The following is a 25133-nucleotide window of genomic DNA, read 5'->3' on the forward strand; positions in this document are numbered from 1 at the left end:
GGTTGTCATAGCCTGATAGCTATGAGCACGGCCCAGCATTTGGCACTCATAGCAAGCGAGCATTTCTGCTACAGAGCAGGGCTGAAGCCCTGTTGTGTGTAGCACAAGTGATCGGATGATTGCAGCTTCTAGTCTCCCATGGAGACTATTGAAGCCAGTAAAAAGATAAAAGTTTTTATAAAAAATAAAAAAAAATTATATATATATCAAAACGCCAGAATTACGTTTTTTTTGTCCATCGCAACATTGCCTTAAAATGCAATAACAGGTGATCAAAAGATCATATCTGCACCAAAATAGTATCAATAAAAATGACACCTCGGTGCACCAAAAAAAAAAATAAAAAAAATAAAAAAAATAAAGCCTTCACCCATCCCCAGATGCCGAACACACATTGGATTTTTTTTTTCCACCACTTAAATAAAAAAAGAACCTAGACATGTTTTGGTATCCGCAAACTCATAATGACCTGGAGACTCATAATGGCAGGTCAGTTTTAGCATTTGGCTAACATGATAAAACAAAAACCCAGAAAACAATTTGTGGAATTGCACTTTTTTTTGCAATTTCACTGCACTTGGAATTTTTTTTCATGTTTTCCTGTACAGCATAGGGTAAAACCAATGATGTCATTCAAAAGTACAACTTGTTACGCAAAAAAAAAAAAACAACCTCTCACATGGCCATATTGACGGAAAAATAAAAAAAGTTATGGCACTGGCAAAAAACTAAAACGGAAAATGGAAAGGGTTTAAACAAGTCAAGTTCCTGAAACAAATCTGACTACTCATGAAAAGAAAAAACACAAGTTCACCTTCCCAGTGGAGAGTTTTTCCGAGGACACCAGCAGCGTGTCTCCTTTGGACAGCAGATGTGTTAGGTTACTGGAGCTAGAGTGAAGTCTTCTAACCTCCTCAATATTTAAACCCAAGAAAAGTTCTCGTCTTTCTGTTGCCACCTTGGAAGGCGTGCTAGATATGTCCTTGTAGGGAGTAAGCTCTGCATGCCTCAGGTTAGGTTTAGTAAAAGAGGTCGAGTCACGGAAGGATCTCCTTCGCTCTTTAACAGAGATCGACAGATCCTCGTCATCTGGCTCATTCTCCTCAGAGTCTAATGTTATTTTGTCCTGAGAAAGGTCATGCAACGACGGCTGCGGTAGTGCAAATTCCGCCTGCTCCTCTACCACAGGCAGTTGGCACACAGGCTGCTCTTTCATTTTCTGAGCTTGCATTTCTTTCAATTTCTGGATTTTAAGGGCATACTCCTGCTCCAGTTCTTGCAATCTTTTCTTCTCCCGTGCAATGGCATCTGCAGATTGTTTCTTTGGGCTGTTAGCCAGGCCTGTGTCTGATTTAAACATTTTACTTGCCTAAAGAGAGAAGAAAAAAAATTACACTTACAAAGCTTTTCATAATGGTTACAGAAGACCATTACCAGTTACAGAAGAAGTAACCAGGCTTCTTGCATCTTCTCGCCCGACCACTTGCACCAGTAACCCCATTCTGTCACATCTCCTCCAGTCCAGTCACATCTCCTCCAGTACTAATCGGCCTCCCTCTTGCCAAACTCTCCCCTCTCCAATCTGTCTTGAATGCTGCAGCCAGGATCATATTCCTCACCAATCGTTATACCGATGAATCTACCTTGTGCCAGTCATTACACTGGTTATCCATCCACTCCAGAATCCAGTACAAACTTACTACCCTCATCCACAAAGCACTCCATGGCTCAGCACCACCCTACATCGCCTCCCTGGTCTCAGCCTACCACCCTACCCGTGCTCTCCATTATGCTAATGACCTGAGGTTAGCATCCTCAATAATCAGAACCTCCCACTCCCGTCTCCAAGACTTTTCACGTGCTGCGCCAATTCTTTGGAATGCACTACCCAGGTAAATATGATTAATCCCCAGTTTTAAGCGTGCCCTAAAAACGCATTTGTTCAGACTGGCCGCCTACCGCCTCAACGCATTAACCTAACTATCTCTGTGCTGACCATTCAAAGTTTTTACCATAACCAAGTTCCTCGCATCATGTTCTCACATGCTTTATGCATTTAATAGTCCTCTGTGTCTGTACTGTTACATATTTAGGCTGATATCGGGTTCATGCAGTTTTACATGAACACCCGATTCTTACACTGTCTCCCCTTTTTCCTCAGATTGTAAGCTTGCAAGTAGGGCCCTCACTCCTCTTGGTACCTGTTTTGAACTGTGATTATTGTTATGCTGTAATGTCTATTGTTTGTACAAATCCCCTCTAATTGTAAAGCGCTGCGGAATATGTTGGCGCTATATAAATAAAATTATTATTATCATTATTATTATTATTATGGTTATTGGTCAAAAAGTCAGACATACAGTAGAGCCTGGCCGAACAGGCGGGACAGAAAAAGCAGAGACCTGGAGCCTGCCGTATACCAAGGCAGATCTGTGGAATGCTCGCTCTGTCTGCAGCAAGCTTTCCTACATCCACGATCTTTTTGTTAGTACCAAACTTTCCTTCCTCGCCATCACCGAAACCTGGCTCACCCCTTCTGACACAGCCCCTCTTGCTGCACTTTCGTATGGTGGCTTCCACCTTTCTCACACACCTCGCCTCAGCAGCAAGCATGGCGGAGGAGTTGGTTTTCTCCTGTCAGATAACTGCTCCTTCATCCCAATCCCACTGCCACCCTCTGTTGCCCTCCCTTCCTTTGAGGTGCACTCTGTGCGCATGTATGCCCCCACCAACCTCCAACTGGCTGTCATTTACCGCCCCCCAGGGCAAGCCACCACCTTCTTTGACCACTTCACCACCTGGCTACTTCATTTCCTTTCTGCGGACATCCCCACTATCATCATGGGCGACTTCAACATCCCCATTGACACTTCCCTCTCAGCTGCCACTAAACTATCTCTCACTTCCGCCTTCGGCCTCACTCAATGGTCTTCTGCAGCCACTCACAAAGATGGTCACACATTGGACCTCATCTTCACCCGCCTCTGCTCCCTATCTAACCTCTAACTCACCTCTTCCTCTTTCTGACCACAATCTACTCACATTCTCTTCCCTCTCCACTCCTTGTCTACAATCCCCACCCCACAAACTTGCACACCCTCACAGAAATCTTAAACACCTTTATCTACATTCACTTTCTGAATCCCTCCTCCCTATCACAGACATAAGTTCCCTACACAATGCAGATGACGCTGCCGCTCTATATAACACCACAATAGCTGCAGCTTTGGAATCTCTTGCCCCTCTCACACATACCAAAGCTCGCAAAATCAACAGACAGCCCAGGCATACCAGCCTAACCAAAGAACTAAGGCGAGCTTCCAGGGCTGAAGAGCGGAGATGGAAAAGATCCCACTCCAACGAGCACTTCATTGTATTCAAACAGTCCCTCACTACTTTCAAGACCACACTCGCCACAGCTAAACAAACCTACTTCTCATCTAACATATCCTCCCTGTCTCACAACCCTAAACAGTTATTCAACACCTTCAATTCTCTCCTCCGTCCCCACGCATCTCAGCTGAAGACTTTGCCTCATTTTTCAAGCAGAAGATTGAGAACATCAGAGACAGTTTTAGTCGACATCCCCCAGAGCCCTTCCTCCCAACTACCCAGCCCTCCACCTCCAAAACCAACTTCTCCACTATTATAGAAGATCGACTCTCCACTCTACTCTCAAGATCGCATCTCACCACCTGTGCACTTGACCCGATCCCTTCCCACTTTATCCCAAACCTCGCCAGTCTTCATCCCAACTCTAACCCATCTCTTCAACCTATCACTAACAACTGGTGATGTCATCCCCTCAAGATTAAACATGCCTCAATCACACCTATCCTCAAAAAGACCTCTCTTGACCCATCCTCTGTATCTAGCAATCGCCCTATATCACTTCTCCCCTATGCCTTAAAACTACTGGAACAACACGTCCATCTTGAACTGTCCTCCCATCTATCTTCCTGCTCCCTTTTCGACTGCTTACAATCAGGCTTCCGGTCACACCACTCCACTGAAACTGCCCTAACTAAGGTCACCAATGACCCATTAACCGCCAAGAGCAAGCAACACTACTCTATCCTCCTCCTCCTGGACCTGTCCTCTGCCTTTGTCACAGTGGACCATTCCCTATTACTACAGACCCTCTCATCCCTTGGCATCACAGACTTGGCCCTTTCCTGGATCTCATCATACCTAACTGACCGAACATTCAGCGTCTCCCATTCACACATCACCTCGCCCCCTATCTGTCGGAATCCCGCAAGGTTCAGTTCTAGGGCCCCTGCTCTTCTCCATTTACACTTTTGGCCTGGGACAGCTCATAGAATCTCATGGTTTTCAGTATCATCTCTATGCTGATGACACACAGATCTACATCTCTGGACCAGATATCACCACCCTTCTAACCAGAATCCCTCAATGTCTATCCGCTATTTCATCCTTCTTCTCCGCTAGATTTCTAAAACTTAACATGGACAAAACAGAATTCATTGTCTTTCCCCCCATCTCACGCGACCCCCCCAACGAACCTATCCATTACAGTAAACGGCTGCCCACTCTCCCCAGTCCCACAAGCTCGCTGTCTCGGGGTAATCCTTGACACTGATCTCTCCTTCAAACCGCATATCCAAGCCCTTTCCACTTCCTGCTGCCTTCAACTCAAAAATATTTCACGGATCCGTACATTCCTAAACCAAGAATCTGCAAAAACCCTAGTCCATGCCCTCATCATCTCCCACCTCAACTACTGTAACCTCCTGCTCTGTGGCCTCCCCTCGAACACTCTCGCACCCCTCCAATCTATTCTAAACTCAGCTGCCCGACTAATCCACCTGTGCCCCCGCTATTCTCCGGCCTCTCCCCTCTGTCAATCCCTTCACTGGCTCCCCATTACCCAGAGACTCCAGTACAAAAGCCTAACCATGACAAACAAAGCCATCCACAACCTGTCTCCTCCAGACATCTGTGACCTCGTCTCCGGGTACTTACCTACACGCAACCTCCGATCCTCACAAGATCTCCTTCTCTACTCCCCTCTTATCTCCTCTTCCCACAATCGCATACAAGATTTCTCTCGCGCATCACCCCTACTCTGGAACTCTCTACCACAACATATCAGACTCTCACCTACCATCGAAACCTTCAAAAAGAACCTGAAGACCTACCTCTTCCGGCAAGCCTACAACCTGCAGTAATCACCGATTGACCAAACCACTGCACGACCAGCTCTATCCTTACCTACTGTATCCTCACCCATCCCTTGTAGATTGTGAGCCCTCGTGGGCAGGGTCCTCTCTCCTCCTGTACCAGTCGTGACTTGTATTGTTTAAGATTACTGTACTTGTTTTCATTATGTATACCCCTCCTCACATGTAAAGTGCCATGGAATAAATGGCGCTATAATAATAAATAATAATAATTTACAAATAGTTATGCCACAACAGTAAGCTGTGAAGCCAGTATCGCATGGGTAAGGAAGCAATGCAATCTGATGTGCACAACCACAAAGCTTCCATGGCCATCACAGACCTTCACCATGATGTACTCACTCCAATATGGCTGGGCTCCAGCTTTCTTTTTCCCAGCTCCTGACTAGCCAAGGCTTTTGCTCGAGCAAGTTCTTCTCCATATTTTAAAGAAAGGGTTCTTTTTTCTTCAACTCTGTGCTGTACTTTTGCAATCTAAAAATCAGAAAAGTAGACGTACGTAAGAGCAGGGATTACGCTGAAGAAACGGCTTATATGTAATGGGAGTGCATAAAGCAATTGTAACAGGTGAACTATACTACAGGCCGTCTAAACAGAGGTTAACAGATCTCCCAGAAATCATACCAAGACACAACCGTGCAGCGATCTCTTTGTGTAGGCACCACATCACATAAACCTAAATCACAGAGCTCATCCGCTTTCAATTGCTGCTTTAAACTCATCCCGATGTGATGTTAAGTATGTCAAATGTCAGGTTCCAGTGTACGGAGGATGCTCAGCAGCGGGGAACGCATCATACCCAGGAGATACCGTGTTACACAGCCGACGTCTCAGGATAACAGCAGTGACCAAAGCTTGCACCGATCACAGCCGTTTATCCATTTAAATGTTGCACTCACTGACAGTGGCATTTAAATAGCACCTTGATCTTGAGGGGTTGTCATGGCAGTGCCAGGGGTCTCTAACTGTGCCATTTTAACTATTAACTATAATCTATTAGTACTGCAGTATATTACAATGGAACGAATTGAAGGTTCTAATCCCCAAAGGGGACTCAAAAAGAAAAAGTAAAAAAATTAAATTTGAATCAGACCCTTTCCCCCCCTTATTAATAAGAAATAGAAGCATATTTGGCATTGCCATGTCCATAAAGGTTCAATCAAAACTGAGGATTTATCAACCTGAATGGCAAATGCCAAAGTAGAAAAAAAATAGTTGAAACACCACCTAAAATGTGTTCAAAAAGTCATATGTATCCCAAATCGGTATTAATAACAGTTTGATACAAAATGAAAATCCTTCACATAGCTTTATCAATGGAAAACTAAAAAAAGTTACAAGTTTCTGAATATGGCACCTCAAACCAGTTATTTTTTGCTCGTTTTGGATTTTTTCCATCACTTAAAATTTTAAAATAATAATGAAAAAAAATCTATACATTTGGTATCACTAATCATACTGATCAGGGAAATCTTGTTACTAGTGATGAGCGAATATACTTGTTACTCGAGATTTCTCGAGCATGCTCGGGGGGGTCCTCCAAGTATTTTTTAGTGCTCGGAGATTTAGGTTTTTTTGCCGCAGCTGAATGATTTACATCTGTTAGCCAGCATAAGTACATGTGGGGGTTGCTAAGGAATCCCCACATGTACTTATGCTGGCTAACAGATGTAAATCATTCAGCTGCGGCAAGAAAAACGAAATCTCCGAGCACTAAAAAATACTCGGGAGGACCCCCGAGCGTGCTCGAGAAATCTCGAGTAATGAGTATATTTGCTCATCACTACTTGTTACCAAATCATTTTTACTGCACAATAAATGCTGTAAAAACAAATCCCAAAAAACAATGTCAGAATTGCAGGCTTTTTTTTTTTGCAACTTAACTTCACTTCAAATTCTTACCAGTATATTATATGGTAAAAATCAAAGTACAACTCATTCTGCAAAAAATAGCCCAAATACATTTACATGGATGGAAATTAGAGGGATTTTTGGTACTCACCGTAAAATCTTTCTTGGAGCCTTCATTGGGGGACACAGTTAACCATGGGGTGTATGCTGCTGTCGCTAGGAGGCTGACTATGCAAAAAAAGGAAAATAGCGCCTCCTCCTCAGTATACACCCGACAGGCACCAAGTGTTAAAGCAGTAGGAGAAGCAACCAAAAACTCAACATATGTACCAACCCAACAATGAAGGCATATAGGCCCAATAATGGTACAAACAATTAGGGAGGGTGCTGTGTCTCCCAATGGAGGCTCCAAGAAAGATTTTACGATGAGTACCAAAAATCCCTCTTTCTTTATCGCTTCATTGGGGGACACATGTAACCATGGGACGTCCCAAAGCAGTCCCTTGGGTGGGAAAAGCAATAAACTGCTGGATGGAAAATTGCGCAATAGGGTCTTATCTGGGTATTAAGAGTTTAACTCCGATTGAATTTACTCACCAGATAGAGCCCATACATAGGCTCATAGAGGTGTCGGCTGCTGCAGATCCACCGATCTTCCTTGTGACCAAAGTAAAAAAAAAGTGGACATAAAGTGGATTCTCTCTGCGCAGTTTGAAGTATACGAGTCCGAAGAGATGATAAAAATGAAATTGTGGTTTAATGAAATTAAACCACAATTTCTGTTTTATCATCTCTTCAGACTCGTATACTTCAAACTGCGCGGAGATAATCCACTTTTTTTTTTTTTCCCACACTTAGGGTGGGAAAAGAAAAGATGCAAGGAAAAACGGATTCCGGTCTGCCGATGCGTAACCACCACCTGCAGCACCTTCTTTACCAGGTCTGCATCAGACGAGGCATGCGTATGAACCCTGTAAAAACCTCACGAAGGAGTGCAAAGATGCCCAGGTCGTGGCCTTACAATCTGGAAAGCCAAGGCCTGGTGACGAACAACCCAGGAGGCCCCCCACTGCAGAGCAGAGTGAGCCTTCACCCTCTGAGGAGGCGGTTTGTCCTGAATGCAGTATGCCTCTAATATTACCGAACAAATCCAACGGCAATAGAGAACTTAGAATTTGGGAGCCCATTACGACGACCTTCAGAGATGACAAACAGGGCATCAGATTGATGAAAGGGAGCAGTCCTTGAAAGGTAGACTGATAGCTCTGACGGGATCAGGCTTGTGGAGGGACTTCTCCAGGGGATGGACCGGAGACAGAGACACAGAGAAGGAAGGACAATGTCTTCATTAATGTGAAATGAAGAGACCACCATAGATAGAAAGGAAAAGGCCTGAGAAGTACCTTGTCCTGATGTAGAAACAGGAACGGGGAACGGCAGGACAATGCCACTAACTCGGAAACTCTCCTGATGGACGTAATGCAACTAAGATGACAACTTTGCATGACAGGAGAAAAAAACATGATGTCTTGAACGGGCTCAACAGGAGCGCACCAAAGACAGGGTTAAGATTCCATGGATCTATCGGAAGACGATAAGGAGGTGCCAGGTGGGCGACTCCTTGAAGGTCTTTACCTGGGAACGAGAAGCCAGATTTCGGTGGGAAAAAATTTACAGAGCAATAGACCCAAGTCAAGGCTCGCTTGTAGAAAACCAAGAATGGAAGGAAGAGAAAAGGACATAGGGACCAAACCATAGTTCTTACTCCACCAGAAAAAGGCCTTTTAGCATCTGAAGTAGATCCGCAAGGATGCTGGTTTTCTGGCCCTAACCATGGTCAGAATGACCTGATGGGAAAAACCAGCCTCCCTCAGGACCGCGGCCCTCAAAGGCCATGCTGTTAAATTCAGAGACTGAACTCTGGTGGAAAAGGGAGCCTTGAGAGAGAAGATCTGGTTGGCCTGGAAAACTCCAGCGAGCGTCCATGAGCATGTTCACCAGCTCCGTGTACAGGCCCTTCTTGGCCCGAAAGGAGCTATCAGCAGTACGGGGAACCCTTCTGCCTGCATCTTTTTTACGACTCTCGGATCAAGGGGAGAGGCGGAAAAAGCCAAGTCAGTTGGAAATGTGACCACGGGAATATTAGAGAATCTCAACGGATGGTTAGCGCATCCCGGGACCTGGATACCAACTGAGAAACCTCGTGGTTCATCCGAGATGCCATAGATCGACGTCCAGGGTGCCCCATTTCTGCATATCTGGATTTAGCCAGTGGGGCTGAGAGACCACACGCCCGAAGCGATACCCTGACGACTCAGAAAATCTGCCCGATTTTCTACCCCCGGAATGTGCACGGCTGGCCTGCGAAGGGGGTGTGCCAATGGGAAGGGCAAAGACAATTGTCCTGATCTCCACGAGACTGATGGGGAGAGCCGCCTCTTGGCTGTTCCAGCGGCCCTGCACTGTGTGACGTAGAAAGAAACGCTCCCCAACCGAGGAGACTGGTGTCGGTGGTGATGACATGTCACCAGAGAGGAAAGAAGGACTTCCCTCACAGGACTGATGCCAATAGCATCACCAGGTGAGGGACTGCCTCACACAGAGGTAGAAGCACAGGCTGATCCAGGGAGACGGTCCTGTTGCCCGAAGCTGACCAGAAGGCCAGCTGAAGAGGAAGGTTAGGGAACTGGGCAAAAGGGAAGGCTTCCATGGCGGCAATCCTCTTCCCTAGAACTCTCATGCAGGACCGCAGGGGGAAAGAAGCTGGTCGCTTTAGAGTACGGATCCCCTGGCAGAGGGATGAAAACTACTCCTTTGGAAGGAAGACACGGGAGTGGGTCGTGTCGAATCTTATACCCAGAAACTGGACTTCTCTCTGTTGATAATCCAGCCAAGATGGACCAGAGTGTCCAGAGGAAACTGAAGATTCTGGCTGCAGTCTCGGCAGGACGGTCCCTAGATCAGAAGATTGTCCAAGTAAGGAATTATGAGAATCCTCTTGGAGCAAAGGATGTCTATGACCGCTGCCATGACCTCTGTGAATAGTCTGGGGGCAGAGGCCAGGTCGAAAGGAAGGGCCGTGAATTGATAAAGATCCTCCTAGATCACAAACCGTAGGAACCTCTGATGCTGAACACAAAAAGGAATGAAGAAGTTCTCCCGGTTCTATGGAAGCGATTACCGACCATAGGGACTCCGTCCTGAAATGGCGGATCAGAACGTGACAGTTAAATCGCTTGAGGTCCAAAATCGGACGGAGCGATCAGTCTTTCTTTGGGACTAGGAAAAGAATAGAGTAGAACCCCAAAAACCGTTCGTTACTGGGATAGGGTACGATTTCTCCAGTGTGTGGTAGGGAAGAGATGGCCTGCAGAACCCCTGGGGCCTGCAACGGATGTCTTTGCCTTTTCCTATTAAAAGGACGTTTAGATTTGGACCGGGGAAGTGAGGTGCTTTTCCTGCCGGTGGCATCCGAAATTATTTGATCCAGCTTGGATCCAAAAAGCCTAGAGCCTTGGAAGGCAAAGCCAGTGAGGGACTTATTTGACAGCAGATCCGCTTTCCACACTTTCAGTCAGCGAATTTGGCATATAGCAACGATGTTGTTGGTAGCCCTGGCGGAGCAACCAGCCGCATTAAAGTAAGCGGTCACGAGATATTTGCCAGCATGGGCAATCTGATCTGCCATCTCATCCAGAGGAGCTGCCGCTTGAATACCCTGGCGAAGCATTCTTGCCCAGGCAGACATGGACTTTGCCACCCAGGTGGAGGGACAGAGGGAGGCGCCAGCTGCTTCAAAGGCTGACTTAGCCAAGGATTCAATCTGTCTATCCGTAGAATCCTTAAGAGATGCATTGTCCGGTAGAGACAAGATGTCTTGGAAGACAGGCAAGAAACCGGCGGATCCACTTTAGGGGTTTCATCCCATTTACCAACGAGGTCTAGCCTAAAAGGGATAGAGAATATCTAGCTGCTTCCTTCCTGGGAAGCACTTTTCAAGGTGTTCCCAGTGTTTAGACATGATCGCTTCAAATTCCCTGCATCTTTGAGTTCTGGTCCGTATCAGAATGACTCAGACTGGGAATCCACCTCCAACCCAAAAACCACCTCCGAGGAGGGGACATGGGGTGAGGAATGCTTCCGGGAGGATGCAGAGGGACCTGGAGAACTAGAGCAAAAACTGGAAGGAGCCCGCTTCCTTTGCTTTGTACCCGGATTTGACCCTGTGGAGATCGCAGTCAGGTGTATGCGATTCACCATGAGAGGCGTTCAGAGCACTGGTGGCAGTAGACAAATGCAGGGGTCATTCCAGAACCTGGACCAGGGACTGTGAAATTTTTGTCAAATCTGAGATTGACTGACGTAGCAACAGCCCACTCCGGCGGGAGAGAAGTGCTCTCATCCTGGGCATTAGGGTGCTCCTATGGGGCAGACATGGAGATGGAGGAGTCAAGACAAAGAACAGAGCCTACCTGATGCCAGCGACAACCAGCAGAAAGCTGTGGAAGCTGTCTGCAGAGAGCGCAGGATATAGCTGTGTCCCCACGAGCAGAGGGCCAGCAGGACCACAGAGCACGCAGGATATGGCGGTGTGAAGAGGCTGATGCAGACTTTGCTTGTCCCCATACCGCTGCAATCTGCCATCTGGCAATAAGAGAAAGCAAGCGTCCTATTGTCTGACACGCCGAGAGCATGGACAGCCAGGACAATCTGCCGGCCGGTGAAAAACGAAAGTCCCCTTCCAATTGACTAATACGCCGGGGGCGTGGACACCCAGGACAACCTGCCGGCTGGGGGCGTGGACAGCCGGGAAGGCGAAGCTCTGCGGTCGGAGTGGAAGAAAGCAAGCCGAAAAAAAGCGAGCTGCGGGGGGCGTGGCAGGCTCAACAGAAGAGGAGGAAGACACGTCCTATTGGATAAAAAGGGCGCACGATTTAAATGCATGCCGGTGACGGGCTAAAGGTAGCATGAAAGGTGTGGCCAGCAAGGGGGGGGGGGGGGATACGCAAGTGCGGGGCCTGGCTATGGGAAACATGGCCATGGGAAACATGGCCACGGCCGCCAGCTGTTCTGTACCATTAACGCCGCTCTGTCCCCTTGGGATGAAGGGACAGCGTACCCCGGCATAAAGCCTGCCGCTAAGGAGGGAGGGAGACATACCTGTGGTGAGTCCCGGTGGGAGGCATACGTGCGGCGAGTCCCGGCGGGAGACATACCTAATGTGAGTCCCGGCGGGAGACATACATGCTGTGAGTCCCGGTGGGAGACATACATGCTGTGAGTCCCGGTCCCTCTACAGCAATGAGGATCACATCAGGAGCCCTCGGGTAGCAGAGGGTCACTGGAATCCGGGATCTTCCTTCCCGCACCGTCTTCAGACGGTGCAGAAGACGGCATCAACCCTTTACAAGAAGGGGGGAGGCTACCGCTGATGACCACAGTCTTCCCCTCAGCCCTCTCCGAGGAGAGGGGTGAGGTGGGGAAAAGCTAGGACTGGCCACTGGAAATCACCCTGAAACACCTTTAAAGGTGACAGGGTATAAAGTCCTGCCTGCGGGTCCGAGTGTGGGCGATGTGGGTGACACCACACTGCCCTCTCGGTCGCATAAGTGTGGGAAAACAGGGTGAGAAATTACACCATGTTACCCAGAAGCTGAAAAAGATTAACCCCTTAAGCCCCGAGGGTGGTTTGCACGTTAATGACCGGGCCAATTTTTACAATTCTGACCACTGTCCCTTTATGAAGTTATAACTCTGGAACGCTTCAACGGATCCCAGTAATTCTGACATTATTTTCTCGTGACATATTGTACTTCATGATAGTGGTAAAATTTCTTCGATATAACTTGCATTTATTTGTGAAATAAATGGAAATTTGGCAAAAATTAGGAAAATTTTGCAATTTTCCAACTTTGAATTTTTATGCCCTTTAAATCACAGAGATATGTCACACAAAATACTTAATAAGTAACATTTCCCACATGTCTACTTTACATCATCACAATTTTGGAACCAAAATTATTTTTTGTTAGGGAGTTATAAGGGTTAAAAGTTGACCAGCAATTTCTCATTTTTACAACACCATTTTTTTTTTAGGGACCACATCTCATTTGAAGTCATTTTGAGGGGTCTATATGATAGAAAATACCCAAGTGTGACACCATTCTAAAAACTGCACCCCTCAAGGTGCTCAAAACCAAATTCAAGAAGTTTATTAACCCTTCAGGTGTTTCACAGGGATTTTTGGAATGTTTAAATAAAAATTAACATTTAACTTTTTTCACACAAAATTTATTTCAGCTCCAATTTGTTTTACTTTCCCAAGGGTAAGAGAAGAAATTGGACCCCAAAAGTTATTGTGCAATTTGTCCTGAGTACGCCGATACCCCATATGTGGGGGTAAACGACTGTTTGGGTGCATGGCAGAGCTCGGAAGGGAAGAAGCACCGTTTGACTTTTCAATGCAAAATTGACTGGAATTGAGATGGGACACCATGTCGCGTTTGGAGAGCCCCTGATGTGCCTAAACATTAAAACCCCCCACAAGTGACACCATTTTGGAAAGTAGACCCCCCTAAAGAACTTATCTAGAGGTGTTTTGAGAGCTTTGAACCCCCAAGTGTTTCACTACAGTTTATAACGCAGAGCCGTGAAAATAAAAAATATTTTTTTTTCCACAAAAATTATGTTTTAGCCCCCAGTTTTGTATTTTCCCAAGGGTAACAGGAGAAATTGGACCCCAAAAGTTGTTGTCCAATTTGTCCTGAATATGCTGATATCCCATATGTGGGAGGGAACCACTGTTTGGGCGCATGGCAGAGCTCGGAAGGGAAGGAGCGCCATTTAGAATGCAGACTTAGATGGATTGGTCTCCAGGCATCACGTTGCATTTGCAGAGCCCCTGATGTACCCAAACAGTAGAAACCCCCCACAAGTGACCCCATATTGGAAACTAGACCTCCCAAGGAACTTATCTAGATGTGTTGTGAGAACTTTGAACCCCCAAGTGTTTCACTACAGTTTACAACGCAGAGCCGTGAAAATAAAAAAATCTTTTTTCAATGCAGAATTGGCTGGAATTGAGATCGGACGCCATGTCGCATTTGGAGAGCCCCTGATGTGCCTAAACAGTGGAAACTCCCCAATTCTAACTGAAACCCTAATCCAAACACACCCCTAGCCCTAATCCCAACGGTAACCCTAACCACACCCCTAACCCTGACACACCCCTAACTCTAATCCCAACCCTAATCCCAACCGTAAATGTAATCCAAACCCTAACCTTAGCCCCAACCCTAACCCTAACTTTAGCTCCAACCCTAACGGGAAAATGGAAATAAATACATTTTTTTAATTTTATTATTTTTCCCTAACTAAGGGGGTGATGAAGGGGGGTTTGATTTACTTTTATAGAGTTTTTTTATAGCGGATTTTTATGATTGGCAGCTGTCACACACTAAAAGACGCTTTTTATAGCAAAAAAGTTTTGGCGTCTCCACATTTTGAGACCTGTAATTTTTCCATATTTTGGTCCACAGAGTCATGTGAGGTCTTGTTTTTTGCGGGACGAGTTGACGTTATTATTGGTAACATTTTCGGACACGTGACAGTTTTTGATCGCTTTTTATTCTGATTTTTCTGAGGCAGAATGACCAAAAACCAGCTATTCATGAATTTCTTTTGGGGGGGGGGGGGGGGGCGTTTATATCGTTCCACGTTTGGTAAAATTGATAAAGCATTTTTATTCTTCGGGTCAGTACGATTACAGCGATACCTCATTTATATCATTTTTTTATGTTTTGGCGCTTTTATACGATAAAAACTAATTTATAGAAAAAATAATTTACTATGTCGCCTCATTGGGGGACACAGGACCATGGGTGTTATGCTGCTGTCCACTAGGAGGCGACACTATGCATAATCTGAAAAAGATTAACTGTGGCTCCTCCTCTGCAGTATACACCCCTGGACGGCGTCAGCCTTCCCCAGTTTTTGCTTAGTGTCGCATAGGAGGCACACAAAAGATTTTTACTCAGTTTTTTCCGACGGGATTACAGATGAAGAAAAGAGGGTCTCCTGTGAGATCCCCGGCATGGCTCCTTCCTCGGCCCCCTATTATGGGGTGCCCAGTTGAAGTAGAGATGGCTATTCCCCATGTTGCTCCTTCCCCAGTCCTTCGGGTGCTGGTTCGAAGTCGAGACCCCCCTCCTTCCCCAATTCCTTTTGGTTTCTGGGTTGAGGTCGAGGCAAGGATAAAGGCCCCTGAAGGTGTGACATCAGCACCCTCCCTAATCTCCCTCTGGGGGTATTAGGTTGAGACGCCTCAGGTAGGGCCTGTACAGGCAGCATTCCACAGCTCCCAGCAATGGGCCAGCACACTGCGCCTGGCATCCAGGGACCCCAGCCCAGCTGCGGCTCCTGTTGGGGCCGGGGGGAGTGCAGGCAGGCATGGCACAGACAGACACAGGGCTCCCTGCACCCCTGTCTCTGCGGCAGCACCAGCTCTATACTGCCTCAGGGGGACCCCTCACAGGGCCCCCCCTTCCGCTTATAGCCCCACCGCCATCCTGCCTTTAAATCCAGGGGGGGGGGTCCGGTTCAGATCCGACCCCCTCCCGGACTTTCGCGCCGGCCTGGAGCCCTTCTGGGCCTCAGGCATCTAATTTAGGCCCCGGCTTCGGCCTAGCTGAAGCCGCCGCCTCCTCTCCGCCCCCCGGATGACAAATATGACACTCTATAGTGTCATAAAGGGGGTGGATCGAGACAGAAAGGGCGCATTTTTACACAGCCTTGCCGCCTTTTTCCAGCTCTCTGCCCCCTTCTCCTCCTTCCTCTCCTTCTCAGCAGCCATTTTCTGCTGCAGATTAACCCTGCATCTCCCGGTCTGTAGGACCAGGACCAGGCAGCCAGTCTCCGGGGGGCACAGGACTGTGGATCTTCGGCGCTGGACCTAGGGGCACACTGGTGGGGTAAGATCACAGCTGGGTTTTTTACTCAGCTGTGAATCCATATTACCTATAAGGCTCCCCTATAGGTTTCTCTACCCCTGTAAGGTCCTCTGCCGGCAGCCCTTCTGCACTCTGTGCACTATGCCGGGCTCAAGGTCCAAGAGAACCAGGCAGAACTGCTATTATGCATTCTGCACAGCCTGCGGGACCGCTCTCCCCAGTGGCAGCACGTACCCGCATTGCCAGAACTGTATACAAACTAATGTGTCAGAGCCCCAAGAAGCCCCTGCCAATGCCTCGGTGTCTAATGCCACGCCGGAATGGGCTACTCAGATATCGCAATCTATGACGCAGTCTATAGATAACCTAACCTCCACATTGCTTCAGGCTCTGCAGGGTCATGCCTCGGCTATGACCGTTACCCAGCAAAGGGAGAGCTTGACTCAGGAACAAGATGACCCTGGCACATCCACGTCTAGGTCAGGACGCAAGCGGACCCATAGATCAAGTCCATCTGCGTCATCCCACAGCACACGGTCATCCCCCTCTAGGGAGAGACACCGTAGCTCCAGATCATCTAGACCGTCCCATTCCAGGGACAGACAATGCAGATCTCCGCAATCCCCGACCAGAGAAGGCCTCCTCCCCGGCTCACTCAGCAGGGGACACCTCAGTGATACACAGGATTCGGAAGGCATCTGCGACTCTGACTCAGACAAGGAAACGGAGGAGTCCCTGATCCCAATCCCTCCTAGCAATACAGCGCTAGTTGAGGACATAATCTCTTCCATCCATCGGGTGCTGGACATTTCTGATCCGCCACCAGAGGCCCCAAAACATAAGATTTCCTTTGTAGGACCTCTGAAGCCGCCTAAGGTTTTCTCTAACCACACAGAGTTTAAGGCGATCCTTAAAAAGCAGCTCTCACAGCCTGAGAAAAAATTCGCTAATCGCAAACATCTGGAGGCGAGGTACCCCTTTCCCACAGAAGGACACTAAGGAATGGACAGATCCACCCAAAGTGGACCCCCCAGTCTCTAGGCTAGCAGCACAGACCCTCCTTTTACTGCCAGATAACTCAACCCTCAGGGACGCAGCAGACCGGCAGGTAGAATGCATGGCTCGTTCAATTTTCGAGGCAGCAGGGGCATCCCTGGCTCCCGCGTTCACCTCAGTTTGGGCTGCCAAGGCCATTCTGGCCTGGGCAAAAAATTTACAAGCTCTCCAAGCATCCGCTCCTGAGCTGTCGGACCAAGCAGTTCAAATAGCAGTTGTAGCAGACTACATGCTTCATGCAGCTCTGGATTCAGCAAGGGGAGTAGCGGGGATAGCATCAAACGCCATCACAATTCAGCGTATCCTCTGGCTGCGGGAATGGAAAGCGCACGCAGTCTCAAAGAAGTCCCTCACGCACCTCCCCTACCTCAGTGGGAGACTTTTCGGTGAACAGTTAGACACTATGATATCCAACGCTACCGGGGGTAAGAGTACTTCTCTTCCCCAACTCAGACCTAAACGCACTTACAAGAAGCGTAACCAAACTCGATTCCGATCCTTTCGGAATTCCTCGGGCTGGTCCGTCTCGCGTCCAGCACAAAATCGTAACCGTTCCCCACGCAGGGACAACTCACGATCGACGCAAAGGTCGGACAAGACCTGGCAGTCAAAAGCAGGCCAGCCTAAGCCCAGAGGAGGAAAATCTCAGACTTTCTCCTCATCATGACTCACGGACTCCGGAAGACACCACACCAATAGGCGGCCGACTTTTGCTCTTTCATCAAATCTGGCTGCCTATTATAGAAGACAGGTGGGTCAGGGAACTAGTGTCTTCCGGATACAAAATAGACTTCACCTCCAACCCACCGGACCGATTCTTCCTCTCTGTCCCCCCAAAACCGCCTGCCAAGGCTCGTGCCTACCACCAAGCGGTCTCCTCACTTTTTCAAGCAGGAGTCATAGTACCGGTCCCCACGACCGACCGCGTAAGAGGGTTCTACTCCAATCTGTTCGTTGTTCACAAGAAAGGAGGCAGCGCACGGCCCATACTAGACCTAAAACAGCTCAACAAATATGTACGGGTCCGTCACTTCCGCATGGAGTCCCTTCGGTCCATCATTGCGTCCATGGAGAAGTGAGAATATCTCGCCTCCATAGACATACAAGACGCATACCTGCATATACCCATTGCACCTGCCCATCAGAGGTTTCTCAGGTTCGCAATAGGCCAGGACCACTACAAATTCGTGGCTCTCCCTTTCGGACTCGCCACGGCTCCCAGAGTGTTCACCAAAGTCATGGCAGCCACCATGGACGTCCGGCACTCCAGAGGCATAGTAGTCGTTCCATACCTGGACGATCTACTCATCAGGGCTCCCACCTTCAAGGACTGCGAGCTCAGCGTCTCAATCACAACCGATACTTTCAGTCGCATGGGCTGGTTAATCAACCTACAAAAGTCATCACCAACCCCGAGTCAGTCCCTGACCTTCCTGGGAATGCTATTCAACACCTCCAGGGGTCTAGTGCTCCTTCCCAAGGACAAGGCACTGACTCTCCGCCTAGGAGTTCACACCCTCCTCCGCAAACCCCCTCGATCTCTCCGGTTTGCCATGAGAGTCCTCGGCAAGATGGGGGCAGCAATAGAAGCGGTCCCATTTGGCCAGTTTCACCTCAGGCATCTCCAACTAGCCATTCTCAAGTCCTGGGACAGGAATCCCTTTTCTCTCGACAGGGAGTTCCAGCTAACGTCATCAACCAGGAGGTCCCTGCACTGGTGGCTCAAGCCAACCTCGCTAGCAAAGGGGAAATCCTTTCTCACAGGTCAATGGAAGGTTCTGACCACCGACGCGAGCCTGACGGGTTGGGGTGCGGTGCACCTACACCCCAGGGCACAGGGCAAGTGGTACATGAAAAAAGAACGGTATTTCAGCTCACTTTTAGTTCAGACGAGATGGTGGAAGTCAGTCCGAGCACGGATACAGAGTGTTGCTGCCACAACACTGATTGGTGTGTAGAAAGAAACGGTGTGGATCCAGCACCGGGATAAAAATGCAAAATTTTATTTAAACATTTAAAATGCTGCAGTAACTGAGGACTAAGGGCACCTTTGTTGCCCGACACGCGTCCAGGTGCTGGTTGCTCTCCGTCACCTTCATGCTGGTCATGTTCTCGCAGCATTTTAAATGTTTAAATAAAATTTAGCATTTTTATCCCGGAGCTGGATCCACACCGTTTCTTTCTACAGGGCAAGTGGTCCCCAGTGGAAGCGACCACGCCCATCAACATCCTGGAAATTCGTGCCATCCTCCTGGCATTGAGGGGCTTCCATCACTTACTGGCAGCCTCTCACATCAGAATACAGTCGGACAATGCCACGGCCGTGGCATATGTGAATCACCAAGGGAGGACCCGCAGTACCCAGGCGATGCGAGAAGTGTCACATATGCTCCACTGGGCGGAGGACACAGGGTCGGTTCTTTCGGCGGTCCACATTCCGGGTGTGGACAACTGGGAAGCAGACTTCCTCAGCAGACAAGGAATAGACTCGGGAGAGTGGTCTCTCCATCCCGAAAATTTTTGCCAGATCTGTCACCGCTGGGGGACCCCGGATGTGGACCTAATGGCATCCCACTTCAATGCCAAGGTCTCCAACTTCATGGCCAGAACACACGATCCGCGGTCGCTCAGAGCAGACGCTCTGGTTCAGGACTGGACTTAGTTCCAGCTTCTGTATATTTTTCCACCTCTTCCACTGATATCCAGAGTGGTTAGGAGGATCAAACAAAAGGGAGTTCCAACCATCCTAATTGCACCGGACTGGCCCAGACGTACATGGTACGCCGACATCGTACAATTGACAGCAGACGCCCCCTGGCGTCTCCCCGACCGCCACGATCTTCTATCACAAGGCCCGTTCTACCACCAGAACTAAGGGGCTCTCAATTTGACGGCGTGGCCCTTGAGAACTGGGTTCTAACCCAGGCACGGCTCTCGCCGGACGTCATTGGAACCATGATCAGGGCACGGAAGCCAGCCTCTGCCAAGATTTATTACCGTACCTGGAAAGCTTTCTTTACCTGGTGCGAATCTCGTGGCCAGATCCCACTCCCTTATTCCCTACCCAAAGTACTTGGTTTTCTCCAATCTGGTCTGGAGGCCAGGCTGTCGTTGGGCTCGCTTAAGAGCCAGGTGTCAGCCCTCTCAGTGCTTTTTCAAAGGCGCATTGCTACCAAGCCGCAAGTAAGGACTTTCCTTCAGGGGGATTCCCGATTGGTTCCCCCCTACAGACGACCACTAGAAACATGGGACCTCAACCTGGTCCTGACAGCATTGCAGGAACCACCCTTCGAACCCCTTAAGGAGGTCCCGCTCCGCCTTCTCTCCCAGAAGGTGGTTTTCCTGGTGGCAATCACCTCGCTACGCAGGGTGTCTGAACTGACAGCACTCTCCTGCAGACGGCCTTTCCTGGTTTTCCACCAGGACAAGGTAGTTCTTCGTACGGTACCATCCTTCCTTCCGAAGGTTGTGTCCAACTTCCACCTCAATGAGGAAATTTCACTACCATCCCTTTGTCCGGTTCCGGTTCATAGAGTGGAGAAGGCTCTGCATACGCTTGACCTCGTCAGGGCATTGCGTATATACGTGTCTAAGACTGCGTCCTTCCGGAGGTCTGATTCTCTTTTCCCCCTTCTGGAAGGCGGCCACAAGGGTCTGCCAGCTTCCAAAGCTACCCTTGCCAGGTGGATCAAATCCACCATACAAGAGGCCTACCGCCTTAAGAATTCTCCTCTTCCAGACGGTATTACGGCTCACTCTACACGGGCGGTAGGGGCCTCCTGGGCCATTCGGCACCAGGCTTCGGCACAACAAGTGTGTAAGGCGGCCACTTGGACTAGCCTAACACGTTTAGTAAACACTACAGGGTTCATACCCAGTCCTCAGCGGACGCGAGCCTGGGTAGATGTGTCCTGCAGGCGGCGATGCCCTAAGTATAGGGGCCTGTCTGCACAATATTCGTCCATTGCTTCCCACCCAGGGACTGCTTTAGGACGTCCCATGGTCCTGTGTCCCCCAATGAGGCGACAGAGTAAAGGAGATTTTTGTGTACTCACCGTAAAATCTCTTTCTCTTAGCCTCTAATTGGGGGACACAGCTCCCACCCTGTTGCCCTTTTCGGGCTGTTGTTACTGTTGAGTTCTCATATTGTTCTTTGAGCTCGTACATAGTGGCCTTCTTATAGGCATGTCTATGTTATTCATGTTACGTTCCTCCTACTGCTTTTGCACAAAACTGGAGAAGGCTGATGCCGTCCAAGGGTGTATACTGCAGAGGAGGAGCCACAGTTAATCTTTTTCAGATTATGCATAGTGTTGCCTACTAGTGGACAGCAGCATAACACCCATGGTCCTGTGTCCCCCAATTAGAGGCTAAGAGAAAGATTTTACGGTGAGTACACAAAAATCTCCTTATTTTGGCATCGCTTTATTCTGAGGACTATAACTTTGTATTTTTTCTTTGATGACGCTGTATGGCGGCTCGTTTTTTGTGGGACAAGATGACGTTTTCAGTGGTACCAGATGACGTTTTCAGCGGTACCATGGTTATTTATATCCGTCTTTTTGATCGCGTGTTATTCCACTTTTTGTTCGGCTGTATGATATAAAGCGTTGTTTTTTGCCTCTTTTTCCCTACGGTGTTCACTGAAGGGGTTAACTAGTGGGACAGTTTTATAGGTTGGGTCATTAAGGACGCGGCGATACTAAATATGTGTACTTTTATTTTTTTTTTTATTTAAATGAAGAAATTTATTTATGGGAATAATATATATATATTTTTTTTCTTTATTTAGGAATTTTTTTTTTTACACGTGTGTAAATTTATTTTTTTACATTTTTACTTTGTACCGGGGGAGGGGGGGGGGGGACATCACAGATCGCTGATCTGACAGTTTGCACAGCACTCTGTGAGATCAGCAATCTGACTTAGGCTACTTTCACACTAGCGTCGTGTACTGCACGTCGGTATGCGTCGTTTTGTAGAAAAAACGCATCCTGCAAAAGTGCTTGCAGGATGCGTTTTTTTCTCCATTGACTTGCATTAGCGACGCAGTGCAACGCATTGCCACACGTCGCAACCATCGTGCGACGGTGGCGTCGTGTTGCGTCGGACCTTCGCCACCAAAAACGTTGCATGTAAAGTTTTTTGGTGCGTCGTCTGCAGCATTTCCGACCGCGCATGCGCGACCGGAACTCTGCCCCCTCCTCCCCGCACCTCACAATGGGGCAGCGGATGCGTTGAAAAACAGCATTCGCTGCCCCCGTTGTGCGGCGCTTTCACTGCTAGCGTCGGTGCGCCGCCACATCGCATAGCGACGTGCAGTGCACGACGCTAGTGTGAAAGTAGCCTTACAGTGCTGCAGGCTTACCAAGCGCTTGCTCTGAGCAGGCACTTGGTAAGCTACTCCCTGCAGGACCCAGATGCAGCCCCGCGGCCATTTTGAATCTGGGGACTGCAGGGAGAGGAGGCAAGAGACGCTCGGAGCAACGCAATCACATCGCGTTGCTCCGAGGGTCTCAGGGAAGCACGCAGGGAGCCCCCCTTCCCTGCGCGATGCTTCCCTATACCGCCGGAACACTGCGATCATGTTTGATCGCAGTGTGCCGGGGGTTAATGTGCCGGGGGCGGTCCGTGACCGCTCCTGGCACAGTGCCGGGTGTCAGCTGCGATAGTCAGCTGACACCCGGCTGCGATCGGCCGCGCTCCCCCGAGTGCAGCCGATCGCATATGACGTACTATCCCGTCGGTGGGAATTAAGGCCCACCCCACCTCGACGGGACAGTACGTCATATGGGATTAAGGGGTTAATAAAACACAACAGGTGACCTGAAAAGGAAAAGACGGATCTAGGATCAGATCCAGGTCCGCCTTCTACAGACACTAAGCTTAAACTGAGGTACTTTGTACCTGTCGGTGGGTGTATACTGCAGGGGATGAGCTATTTTCCTTTTTCGCATAGTATCAGCTTCCTAGCCACAGCAGCATACACACATGGTTACCTGTGTCCCCAATGAAGCGATAAAGAAATAAAAATATGCAAAAACAAAAATTGGCAGCAGCAGGAATGGGTTAAAGTGTGTGTGTGTGTGTGTGTGTGTGTGTGTGTGTGTGTGTGTGTGTGTGTGTGTGTGTGTGTGTGTGTGTGTGTGTAAAATAGGAATGCAGGTTCACAAATAGTAAATAGTATTACATAAATTACTTCTTACAGCAGCAATCTGGAAAACAAGAATGGCTCATACACAGCAGAAAAGATCTGAAGGGTTCGGAAAGTTTCTTTCTTATAGCTACAATATATGCAGAAAATGGCGCTACTGCTGATCAATGAAATGGCACTGTGTGTAAACGACTCATGCCCGGCGAATCTCAGAAACACTCTGTATATGTGGAGCTCACTTGCTCTTGCAACTTCCTCAGGAACACCCGATTGGCATTTAGGAACTTCTCCGTTGCTTGCAGCTGCTCTGTGAGTCTGGACACCTTCAGCTCGGCAGTTCTGATTGACTCCTTTTTCTTTTCTTCTTGTTGTAACAGATTTTTTAAGAGAGATTCATCCTTTAACAGCAACATCCTGGAAACATAAAACCAATGGACCAATATAAGCAATCTTACCCGCCATTTCTCCAGCATGGTCAGAATCAATGCTACCGGTCAGACCAAGGCCTTAACAACGATTCCTGCTGACCTGCATCCCCGTCTCCTTACTTTTATTAAATGTCCTGCTGCTAGCCAACGCACTTGCCATTTATCTGAATACAAGTGCATCCATCTCTGCAAACCCTTTATGGAAGAATGGGCCTGAGACGTGTGCACAGAAAATCAACTAGGTGTTAATATATCCTACAGACTGCCCCCGTGGTTCACTGCTAACAGCTGAAAATGTAATCCGAAAGATATTAAAGGGGTTGTTCAGGAACCAATCTAAAAATAGCAAACGTGATTGTAAAAAATAAAAACAAAACCCACATACAGATTCAAGAATTAATCCTTTAAAATTTGCTTCAGTATATATACCCCTGGCCACACGGTACATAATTACACCATTAGCCCACTGACACAGGAATGGTGGGGTTCTGCATTCTATTTGCTGCTACAAACTCGGGATTTTTCTTTCCACCCTTGTTTTTCAGCTGCATAGCAGTCAGACATAAGAGGAATACAATCCTACAGAGGACAGGATCTATATAATATTTATGTCATTATAACCATTTCCTACCTACATTACTAATAATGGAAACTCCCAAACATATTGGTCACCGGTACTTTCTGGTTCCTTACCTCTGTTTCATGTTTCTGGACTCTGCCTCCGTCACCTTCAGATCCTTGACAAGTCTTTTATTGCCATCTCCGTCCAGGTCAGAATGTGTTGGAGATGAACCCGCTTTTGACTGATCAGTTTTCAAGAGTTTCTGCTTTTCTCGGCTGAACAAAAAGCAGATACATCAAATGTTTAATAACTAATGGATCAGCTGGAAGGGACAACACCTCTGACCACCACTTACCTGGCAATCTCTTCTCGGAGCAGACGATATTCTATTTTCTTGTCATCAGGCAAAGCCTCCGGGGTCCTCATTGGGTCATTTTCCTTTTCAGACTTAGAAGGTGCTTTTGGTTTGGATGCCTAGAAATACACAGGAAAACCATCACAAAAACATACTATTGTCCTATTCTGGCAATGTGGAATAGCAGAAAGGATGGTGTCTAAGAAATGAACCGAGACATGCTCCAGGATGCTAGACTGGAAAGCATGAATTGAGGGATGACATATTGTCCTCTCCTTTAATAGACTGCCTCAATAATGGGGCTTGACATTCCACTAAAGTCCATGAAGAAACAGTGACAGGCTGTGGTCCATCAAGACAAGCAACAAGGATTTATTATGGAGCAGTTTGTCTATGTTAAATGAATGGTTCTTCAGAAGATTTGACAATTAAAGGGAGTCTGTCACCCCAAAAATCGTATACGAGATAAGACCACCGGCATCAGGGGCTTATCTACAGCATTCTGTAATGCTGTAGATAAGCCCCCGATGTAACCTGAAAGGTAAAAAAAACAGGTTATATTATACTCACCCAGT

The 25133-nt window shown here is 48.0% G+C and overlaps 1 protein-coding gene across 2 annotated transcripts in view; it reads right to left on the reverse strand.

Moving 5' to 3' along the window:
* ZFC3H1 (zinc finger C3H1-type containing) overlaps window positions 1–25133 on the reverse strand; it is a 79819-nt gene that overhangs the window by 32341 nt on the left and 22345 nt on the right. For both annotated transcript variants that reach the window (XM_077265284.1, XM_077265283.1), the window contains exons 11-15: window positions 24559–24677; window positions 24335–24478; window positions 23453–23627; window positions 5547–5678; window positions 815–1369 (exon numbers count right to left, since the gene is read on the reverse strand). In XM_077265284.1, the coding sequence (XP_077121399.1) occupies window positions 815–1369; window positions 5547–5678; window positions 23453–23627; window positions 24335–24478; window positions 24559–24677 (1125 nt within the window). The remainder of the gene's footprint in view (window positions 1–814; window positions 1370–5546; window positions 5679–23452; window positions 23628–24334; window positions 24479–24558; window positions 24678–25133) is intronic.

The sequence above is a fragment of the Ranitomeya variabilis genome, chromosome 5 (assembly GCF_051348905.1).
Source record: "Ranitomeya variabilis isolate aRanVar5 chromosome 5, aRanVar5.hap1, whole genome shotgun sequence".
NCBI lineage: Eukaryota > Metazoa > Chordata > Amphibia > Anura > Dendrobatidae > Ranitomeya > Ranitomeya variabilis.